The sequence below is a fragment of the Calidris pugnax genome, unplaced genomic scaffold (genome assembly GCF_001431845.1).
Source record: "Calidris pugnax isolate Ruff unplaced genomic scaffold, ASM143184v1 scaffold135, whole genome shotgun sequence".
In the NCBI taxonomy this organism is placed as follows: domain Eukaryota; kingdom Metazoa; phylum Chordata; class Aves; order Charadriiformes; family Scolopacidae; genus Calidris; species Calidris pugnax.
Window position 1 is genome coordinate 1,760,977 of NW_015090961.1, and position 10,627 is coordinate 1,771,603.

General features: G+C 61.3%; 1 protein-coding gene across 1 annotated transcript in view; it reads right to left on the minus strand.

The window, feature by feature from the left end:
• Window positions 1-840: 840 nt before the first annotated feature.
• FAM129B (family with sequence similarity 129 member B) overlaps window positions 841-10,627 on the minus strand; it is a 42,223-nt gene continuing 32,436 nt past the window's right edge. Inside the window, exons 6-14 of the mRNA XM_014952318.1 lie at window positions 10,234-10,349; window positions 10,033-10,137; window positions 8,593-8,755; window positions 7,954-8,141; window positions 7,613-7,768; window positions 6,816-6,932; window positions 6,280-6,387; window positions 6,049-6,160; window positions 841-2,392 (exon numbers count right to left, since the gene is read on the minus strand). Coding sequence (XP_014807804.1) covers window positions 1,200-2,392; window positions 6,049-6,160; window positions 6,280-6,387; window positions 6,816-6,932; window positions 7,613-7,768; window positions 7,954-8,141; window positions 8,593-8,755; window positions 10,033-10,137; window positions 10,234-10,349 — 2,258 coding nt within the window. The 3' untranslated portion in view covers window positions 841-1,199. The remainder of the gene's footprint in view (window positions 2,393-6,048; window positions 6,161-6,279; window positions 6,388-6,815; window positions 6,933-7,612; window positions 7,769-7,953; window positions 8,142-8,592; window positions 8,756-10,032; window positions 10,138-10,233; window positions 10,350-10,627) is intronic.

A 10,627-nucleotide genomic window follows, 5' to 3' on the forward strand; every position in this document is an offset into this window, starting at 1 on the left:
GTGAGGGTGGGTGCTGTGAGCCCAGTCTGGGTGCTGTAAGACCAGTCTGAGTGGCAGGAGCCCAGCCTGGGTGCTGTAAGACCAGTCTCGGTGCCATGAGCCCAGTCTGGGTGCTAGGACCCCAGCTTGAGTGCCATGAGCCCAGTCTGGGTGCTGTAAGACCAGTCTGAGTGCCATGAGCCCAGTCTGGGTGCTGGAAGACCAGTCTGGGTGCCGGGACCCCAGCCTGGATGCTGGGACCCCAGTTTGGGTGCTCTAAGACCAGTCTGGGTGCCGTGAGCCCGGTCTAGGTGCTGTAAGACCAGTCTGGGTGCTGGGACCCCAACCTGAGTGCCATGAGCCCAGTCTGGGTGCTGTAAGACCAGTCTGGGTGCCATGAGCCCAGTCTGGATGCTGGGACCCCAGTCTGAGTGCCATGAGCCCAGCCTGGGTGCTGTAAGACCAGTTTGGGGGCTATAAGACCAGTTTGGGGGCTATAAGACCAGTTTGGGTGCCGGGACCCCAGCCTGAGTGCCATGAGCCCAGTGCTGTAAGACCAGTCTGGGCACTGTAAGCCCAGTCTGGGTGCCATGAGCCCAGTCTGGGTGCCAGGACCCCAGTCTATCCCAGTTCTTGCCCCCCTGGCAGCAGTTGGAGCCACCCAGCGTTGCCATCTCCTGGCTGTGCCCCTGGCCCACCATCACGGTTTCCATCATCCCCCTCCCACCCCACCGTGGTCCCAGCTCCCACTGGCATCCTGGAGTGGGACTGGGGTGGGCAGGCTCCCAGGACACCCCCCCCACCCCACCCCCCATCCTAGGGGACACCCCCCAGGGCAGCTGGGGGCATCCCACCCACCCATCCACAGCAGCCCCCACCCGGCAGCCCCAGGCACTTGTGCAGGGGGGGGGAATGTGCAGATAAAGCATCTCTTCAGTAGAAAAGAAGAAAATAAGGCAGAAGAAGGACAGAGCAGAGTGCAGGGGGTGCCCCGTGCCAGGGGCCTCCCCCAGTCCGACCCAGTAGGACCACTTGGCTGTGGCCAGCCCCACGGAGCAGCTGGGACAACCCCCCCCCAGCCCTGGGCAATAAGGTCTTGGTGTTCCCCATCCCTTCCCTCTCCATCCCCGGCAGCGCTGTGGGTCCCGTTCCCCCCACCCCAATCCCCGGTGTCACCGGGGCCAGTCCATGGTGGTGGGGGGTGAGGGAGGCCACCGAGGCTAGAACTCAGTCTGCACCCCCTCACCACTCTCTGTCGTCCCCATGGGCTGTGGGGGGCTGCACTCGCTGGCCAGGGGGGCCACCTCCTCGCCTGTCTCCTTGTCACTGGGCTGGTGGCAAGCCATCCCAGCTCCAGGTGCAGGTGATGCTGGTGTGACGTGGGGCATCTTGGCTTCTGATGGGACATCGGCTCTGGGTTTGGGTGATGCTGGTGTGTCATGGGGCACCTTGGCCTCTGATGGGACATCAGCTCTGGGTTTGGGTGATGCTGGTGTGTCATGGGGCACCTTGGCTTCTGATGGGACATCAGCTCTGGGTTTGGGTGACGCTGGTGCAGCACATTGCATGGTGGCCCCTGATGGGACGTCGGCTCTGGGTTTGGGTGATGGTGGTGTGGCGTGGGGCACCTTGGCTTCTGATGGAACATCAGCTCTGGGTTTGGGTGATGGTGGCGCGGCATGTTCCGTGGTGGCCCCTGATGGGACATCAGCTCTGGGTTTGGGTGATGGCCGTGCGGCACGTTGCATGGTGGCCTCTGATGGGACATCGGCTCCAGGCATGGGTGATGCTGGTGTGGCATGTTGCGTGGTGGCCCCTGATGGGACATTGGCTCCAGGCACAGGTGATGCTGGTGCTGCACGTTGCACCACAGCCCCTGATGGGACCTCATCTCCAGGCGCAGGTGATGCTGGCATGGCGTGGTGCACCCCATCTCCCTTGCTGGCCAGACCCGGGGTGGGGACATCCCCTGGGACAGACCCTGGTACCTCCTGGGTGGCACCACTCTCCCGTGTGGCATCGGTGCCATTCGTCAGCCGCTCCTCCACCTCCACGCTAAGGCTCTCCTTCGCCAGCGCCTCCCGGATCTCCTCAACCCTATCTGGAGAGCTTGGTGGTACCCCAGGGTCTGGTTCCTCTGGTTCCTGTGGCTCTGGGGAGCTGGGCTGCAGCAACGCCTCGGCACCCACCTCGTAGGGCAGGACCCCCTCGTCATCTTGGATGACTGACACCACTTGCTTGGCCCTACGGCGCTTGTCGGTGGCCGACTCGGGCTCTTGCTGCCCGCTGTACTCCTCCCCCCAGTCGATGGGGACACCTTCACCCAGGAGGTGGAGGTTGGGATCGCTGTTGTGCATGACCATGCTGTCCCGGTACAGGTTGTGCTTCCGCTGCACGGCCGCCTCCTTCACAGCTGGGGACGTAGGGGGAGATGTCAGATGGGCTGAGGGTACCCTCCCCACCCACCCAAGGCTCGGGCACCTCCCCCAGGTCTCCCCTTTGTAGGGTGCAGGGAGAGGGGGCTGGAGCTGGGCAGAGGGTTCAGCATCCCACCCACCACTCAGCTCTGCCAGCGGGAGGATGCTCTTGGTACAAGCCCCCCAGCACCTCTGCTTGGGGTCATCCTTCTCCTTTTATGGTCCCCAGCACCCTGCATGGTGTCCCCCCTCCTCGTACAGCCCCCAGCACCCTTGCTTGAGGTCACCCCTTCTCGTACAGCCCCCAGCACCCTTGCTTGAGGTCACCCCTTCTCGTACAGCCCCCAGCACCCTTGCTTGAGGTCACCCCTTCTCGTACAGCGCCCAGCACCCTGCTTGAGGTCATCCCTGTCCTCCTATGGTCCCCAACACCCTGCATGGGGTCACCACTCCTTGTACAGCCCCACGCACGGGGTCATCCTCCTTCTCCTATGGTCCCCAACACCCTGCATGGGGTCACCTCTTTCTTATACAAGGTCTTTCTTGACCCTGCACAAGGTCACCCCTCCTCATACAGCCCCCAGCACCCTGCTTGATGTCATCCCTGTCCTCTTATGGTCCCCAGCACCCTGCATGTTGTCACCCCCTCCTTGTACAGCCCCCAGCACCCTGCTTGGGGTCATCCCTGTCCTCCTATGGTCCCCAACACCCTGCATGGGGTCACCCTCTCCTTGTACAGCCCCCAACACCCTGTATGGGGTCACCCCCTCCTTGTAACACCCCCAGCACCCCGCACAGGGTCATCCACCTCCTCCTATGGTCCCCAACACCCTACATGGGGTCACCTCTTCCTTGTACCACCCCCTGCACAAGGTCACCCCTCCTCGTACAGCACCCAGCACCCTGCTTGGGGTCATCCTTCTCCTCTTATGGTCCCCCAGCACCCTTGCTTGAGGTCATCCCTTCTCATACAACCCCCAGCACTCTGCTTGAGGTCATCCCTGTCCTCCTATGGTCCCCAGCACCTTGCACAGGGTCACCCCTCCTCATACAGCCCCCAGCAACCTGCTTGAGGTCATCCCTGTCCTCCTGTGGTCCCAAGCACCCTTGCATGTTGTCACCCTCTCCTCATACAGCCCCCATCACCCTGCATGGTGTCCCCCGTTCCTTGTACAGCCCCCAGCACCCTGCACAGGGTCATCCACCTCCTCCTATGGTCCCCAACACCCTACATGGGGTCACCTCTTTCTTGTACAACCCCCTGCACAAGGTCACCCCTCCTCATACAGCACCCAGCACCCTGCTTGGGGTCATCCTTCTCCTCTTATGGTCCCCCAGCACCCTTGCTTGAGGTAACCCCTTCTCATACAACCCCCAGCACTTTGCTTGAGGTCATCCCTGTCCTCCTATGGTCCCCAAAACCCTGCATGGGGTCACCACTCCTTGTACAGCCCCCAGCACCCCACACGGGGTCATCCACCTCCTCCTATGGTGCCCAACACCCTACATGGGGTCACCTCTTCCTTGTACAACCCCCTGTACAAGGTCACCCATCCTCGTACAGCCCCAAACACCCTTGCATGGTGTCACCCCGTCCTCGTACAGCCCCCGGCACCCTGCTTGAGGTCATCCCTGTCCTCCTATGGTCCTCAGCACCCTGCATGGGGTCACCCCCTCCTCGTACATCCCCCACACCCTGCTTGGGGTCATCCCTGTCCTCCTACGGTCCCCAACACCCTGCATGGGGTCACCCCCTCCTTGTAACACACCCAGCCCCCTGCACAGGGTCATCCACCTCCTCCTATGGTCCCCAACACCCTAAAAGGGGTCATCTCTTCCTTGTACAACCCCCTGCACAGGGTCACCCATTCCTCATACAGCCCCCAGAACCCTGCTTGATGCCATTCCTGTCCTCCTATGGTCCCCAACACCTGGCATGGGGACACCCCCTCCTTGTAACACCCCCAGCACCCCGCACAGGGTCATCCCCCTCCTCCTATGGTCCCCAACACCTGGCATGGGGACACCCCCTCCTTGTAACACCCCCAGCACCCCGCACAGGGTCATCCCCCTCCTCCTATGGTCCCCAACACCTGGCATGGGGACACCCCCTCCTTGTAACACCCCCAGCACCCCGCACAGGGTCATCCCCCTCCTCCTATGGTCCCCAACACCTGGCATGGGGACACCCCCTCCTTGTAACACCCCCAGCACCCCGCACAGGGTCATCCCCCTCCTCCTATGGTCCCCAACACCTGGCATGGGGACACCCCCTCCTTGTAACACCCCCAGCACCCCGCACAGGGTCATCCCCCTCCTCCTATGGTCCCCAACACCCTACATGGGGTCACCTCTTCCTTGTACAACCCCCTGCACAGGGTCACCCATTCCTCGTACAGCCCCCAGAACCCTGCTTGAGGTCATCCCTGTCCTCCTATGGTCCCCAGCACCCTGCATGGTGTCACCCCCTCCTCATACGGCCCCCAGCACCCTGCTCAGGGTCATTCTTGTCCTCCTATGGTCCCCAACACCTGGCATAGGGTCACCCCCTCCTTGTAACACCCCCAGCACCCCGCACAGGGTCATCCACCTCCTCCTATGGTCCCCAACACCCTACATGGGGTCACCTCTTCCTTGTACAACCCCCTGCACAGGGTCACCCCTCCTCATACAGCACCCAGCACCCTGCTTGGGGTCATCCTTCTCCTCTTATGGTCCCCCAGCACCCTTGCTTGAGGTCACCCCTTCTCATAACCCCCAGCACCCTGCTTGAGGTCATCCCTGAACTCCTATGGTCCCCAGCACCTTGCACAGGGTCACCCCCTCTTCGTACAGCCCCAGCACCCTGCTTGAGGTCACCCCTTCTCATACAGCCCCCAGCACCCTGCTCAGGGTCATTCCTGTCCTCCTATGGTCCCCAGCACCCTGCATGGGGTCAGCCCCTCCTTGTAACACCCCCAGCACCCCGCTCAGGGTCATCCCCCTCCTCCTATGGTCCCCAACACCCTGCATGGGGTCACCTCTTCCTTGTACAACTCCCTGCACAGGGTCACCCCTCCTCATACAGCCCCCAGCACCCAGCTTGATGTCATCCTTGTCCTCCTATGGTCCCAAGCACCCTGCATGGTGTCACCCCCTCCTCATACAGCTCCCAGCACCTTGCACGGGTTCATCCCTGTCCTCCTGTGGTCCCCAGCACCCTGCATGGTGTCACCCCCTCCTCATACAGCCCCCAGCACCCTGCTTGATGTCATCCCTGTCCTCCTATGGTCCTCAGCACCCTGCGTGGTGTCACCCCCTCCTCATACAGCCCCCAGCACCTTGCATGTGGCCATCCCTGTCCTCCTGTGGTCCCCAGCACCCTGCATGGGGTCACCCCCTCTTCGTACAGCCCCCACCACCTTGCATGGGGTCATCCCTGTACTCCTATGGTCCCCAACACCTTGCATGGGGTCATCCCCTCCTTGTAACACCCCCACCACCCTGCACAGGGTCACCCCTCTTCGTACAGCCCCCAGCACCCATCATGGGCCCTCCAGGTGCTGCTGAGCCCAGCCTTGCCCTACACTCACTCCATCAGAACCCACCACCCACCCCAGGGTGCTGGACCACCGCCTCCCTTCTCCCCCCAGGCTCAGCCATGGGCCCATACCTTGCATGATGTCTTTCATCACCGACTGGAGCACGACCTCCTCGTACGTGTTCTCCACCAGGATGAAGCTGGCAAAGTCCTCGAAGATCAGCTCCTGAAACTTGGCTAATTCCTGTCGCGGGGAGGGGAGAGGCTGCTCAGTCAGGAGGCAGGAGAGATGGAGGGATGCTTCGGCCCCTCCATGGGGGATGTGGTCCTTCCCCTCCCTCCCCCCAGCTTTGACCCTCTTACCCCCTTGCAGGTGGGCGCCAGCTTTTTCAGCAGGAAGGGGATGGTGATCTGCAGGAGGGCCTCCCTGAAGAACTTCTTCCTCACAGTGCTGCTGTCGTAGTCGTATTTCTGCAGGGCGAGCCAGAGCCAGTGAGGGTTGTGGGCTGGTAGCCCACAGGCACAAACCCCAACGGTTCCCCCACTCAACCCATTTGCAGGTTCCTCTGCCCCTCACATCCTTCTCTCCAACCAGTTCCTGGGGTGTCTCCAAGCCCAGGGAGGAACCAGCTCCTCCACCGCCATCCACAGAAGGGCTTTTGGACCAGTCTGAACCCCAGGTGGCTTTTACAGCGATGCATGTGGCCAGAGGGGATTTGGCTCCTCCAGGTGGTTGCCCCACATCCCAGCAAAATGCATGAAAATCTCAATATAAAGATGTTATTTCCCCAAAAGACTTATTAAAATTGGAAAGGTCACTCCTCTCCTCTCCCCAGGACCCTGGCCCTTGGATTAAGGCCACCGAAGGCCATTGAGGCCACCAACCTGCCACCCCTCACCTTGAGCACCCTCTCCAGGATGCGCTGGATGGACTTGCACAAGTCATCTTTGCTCTGCAGCTTCCCCACCTCCTGGTGGAGCAGCGTCTCGAACGTGTACACGGCGTCGTCCATTTGCTGTGAGCAGAGGCAGAGGGTCAGGAGACACACAAAGGGGACCCACCACCACGGGGGTGGGCAGGGGGCTCTTTTGGGGCACTGCCACCCCAAGATGAGCCTTCACGCTGGCAAGGTCCCCATCATCCCAGCGTGGCATCCATGGGGCCCACCCTGGGGACCGAGGGTGGTGGAGGAGGAGGGTGCCCAAAACTGGTTTCACCTCCCCATTTTTACACCCCACTCCAGGTTTGGCTGGACAGACCCCGGAACTTGGCTACTGGTCTTGCTGGTGCCAGTGGGCTCGGTGGCAAAGGAGCAGCTGTGCCGTGATGCCCAAGCCTGGGTGCTGAGTCCACATTGGAAGGGTGTCCCAAGCTGCTGCCCATCCATGGGGTCCTCTCTCTGCTCGGGCTCCAGACCAATGGGGATGGCCAGAGCCAATATGGTAGGGGTGTAGGGGAGGACTTTGTAGAGTAGGGTACATGGTTGGACTCGATGATCCCAAGGGTCTCTTCCAACCTGAATGATTCTACGATTCTATGATCACACACCCTTCTCTGGGTGCCATGAAGGTCCATGAGACAGGACAGATGACCCAGCCAAATCCCTGCCTGGCTTGGACCAGCCTGGACTTCCTGCTCTCCAGCCCTCTGTGCTCAGCCCAGGGGGACACAAGGAGACCCCAGTCATCATCTCACCTGTCTCATGTGGATCTGGGCCCTCTGCTTGAAGACAGATGTGCTGGAGACATCGAACCGCTGCTGAAGGCCCTCCAGTTTCAGCTGGTCCATCTTCTCATAGCACGATTGCATCTTGACCGGGTGGAAGGCCAGCTGGGAAAGCTTCTCCATGTACTGGGGAGAAAGCCAAGCTCAGCAGGGCAGGACAGCCTATCCAGGCACTCGAGGCTGGGAGGTGCCACCCCACACAGGCTTCATCCCCATGTGTTTTCTCAGCCTGGGGTCCCCCTGCACTGTCCACACTGAGGATGGCAGCACCCCAAGCCCATCAGCCAGCAAGGAGCATCACCATGTCTCACCTCCCTCAGCTTCTCCAGGCCACCTTCGTTGACGATGTTCATGTTCATGTCCGTCACCTCCTTGAAGAACACCTCCCGCACCTCGGCAAAGCCCTGGCTCGTAGGGGTCATCAAGGCTTCCAGGATGGAGGAGATGTAGGGTTGGACGTGGTTACGGACGCAGATCTCTGCTTTGGGGAGGACGAACGCTGGGCAGAGAATGGGGGGAAACATGGTGAGGCTCCTCCTCTGCCCTTCCAGCTCTGCAGATCAGGTCCTAAATCCACCCTAAGGAGGAGGTCCTGCCCTTCTCTTCAAGTTCCTCCAGCAGAGGCCTCCCAGACTTTTAGGACAACGCAACGGGTTCTTGCAGGGGGCCCTCCATCTGTAGTGAACCTGTTCCTGCCCCACTGCCTTGCTCTGGGGGGGTGTCACTGCCCACCTTGTCCCCCACTTCCTGGGCCAATGCCAATGAGAACGTGCGTGCTGGCCACTGTGGCTGCTGGCATCTCCCCAAGGGTTCCAGGCCATGCTGGTAGGAGCTGTGCTGCACCCCAGAGACAACGACACCCCGGTGAAATGGTGGTGGTGCCACCCCAGGAGCGGTTATGGACACAGCCACACAGATCCATGTCCCCGCGTCTCCCTGCAGGGCTGTACCTCGAATCTTGCTGGCCAAGTGCTCCTTCGAGGTGATGATCTGGTCCATGTCTGTGCGGATGGTGCTCTCCATCTGGGGCCTCTCTTGTTCGCACTTGGCCATCACTGCATCATACTGGGCCTTGGTCTGCTCGTAGACCATCCTATAGACGGCATCTGAGATCTGGTGAGAGAGAAACTGGGGTGGTCAGCTGCCCCCCACGCCTCCTGCTGCCCCTGCTAACCATTACCTCCTGCAGGACCTGTCAAACCTTCACCCATGACCTGACCAGACCCCTCCTCACAGCCTGGCAGTAGGTTTTCCACATCAGGGACCCCCGAGATGGGTGACATGAAGCTCTCATGATGGAGAAGCTGCTTTCAAGTGGTGCCAGAGGGGCACAGAGCTGAGCACTGCCTCCAGCAGCCAGGCAGGTCTGGAGATGCTGGTGGTCTGGGGATGCTGGTGGTCTGGGGATGCTGCAGGTCTGGAGATGCTGGTGGCCCAGGGATGCTGGTGGCCCAGGGATGCTGGTGGTCCAGGCAGGAGGACCCCTGGCCCCATTTGAAAGCTGTGCCCTGCTCTGCTCAGCCAGTCTGGGGGTGCTGGTGGTCCAGGGGTGCTGCAGGTCTGGGGATGCTGGTGCTCCTGGGATGCTATCAGCCTGGAGATGCTGGTGGTCTAGGGATGCTGGTGGTCTGGGGATACTGGTGGTCTGGGGATACTGGTGGTCCACGCAGGAGAATCCCTGCCCCACTCAGCCACCCTGGGCTCTCAGGATCCAACCCCATGAGTTGGATGGAGCCGCTGGCTGAGGCTCCACCCTCACTTTGCAGCCAAACGCTGTGATTTTGGGGCCAGCAGGAAGCAGAGCCGTGTGTGTCTGTATGTGTGTGTGTGTGTGTGTCCCCTCCTCCCTCGGGCTCCCCAGCTTTACACCAAAGAGACTGAAAAAGCAGCGTTTGTGTATTTTCAGGCTGCTCCAGTGGCACTTAATGAGCCCGGGGGTAATTATCTACGGGCTTTTAAGGTTTTTAACAGGGTGGGGGGTTTGAAGAGCCCTTGGGTCTTCTCGCAAGGGTTGGGGCTGGATTTAGCCCGCGCTGCTCTAAAAATGGCTCGCTAAAAATAGCCAGGACCAGCTTCTCCACGGGGCTGGGCTTCCTCCTGCTCGCTTCCCTGGCCCCAGGGAGGAGGCAGGGACGGGCAGGGGCACAAGGAGGAGCTTGAAAAAGCCACAGGGTGGAGAATAAGTCCAGCTTCTTCGGTGGGGGCCGGGAGAACGGCCAGGAGAAGGGACAACGCTGGCTGTGACCAGCAGGAAAGCTGGTGGGGATGGGAGGTGGCAACGCGGTCCCCAAAGCAGAGGCAGTGCAGGCAGGGGGAGGACAGGGCATGGAAGATGAGTCCACACACCCCCCCTCGACACACACACACACCCCCCAACCCCAGCCCCACACCTGGATCCAGGTCCGTTGGCGCTCCTGGGCCTTGCCCTTCAGCCGGGGGCCGATGGTGGTCCTCAGCTCGGGGAGCAGCTCCTCCATCACCAGGTTGCTCAGGACCTGCCAAGGCAGAAGGTTTTGGGGAGCCTGCTCAGCCCTTGATTCCCCCTCAACCCCAGCCCCAGGGTGGAGGGGGGGACACCCACAGGTCCTCACCTGGGTTTCGTTGCCACACAGCATGTCCCAGGTGCCGTAGTGCTCCTTGGACTGGCGGTACATGCGGACGGCGTCCGTGAAGGCCGGAGCCTCCACTTTGGAGTCCTCGGAGATCCCTGGAAAGGGAATTTTGGGTGGGGGGGAGACACACACACACACACACAAGTGAGCAGCCCGGCATGGGGACCGGAGTGAGGGACAGCTTGCAGCACCCCAACCCATCATTGCAAGGGGTCCCTCGCATCCCCCACAGCCTCAGACCCACACAAGGAGACCAGGGCTGTCACTGGAACTGGGGGATCCCTGCCTCTAACTGGGGACACTGGGGGATCCCTGCCTCTAACCGGGAGGGGGGTCAGCAGTCTCCCAGACACACCAGTGGCCGGGGGGCTCC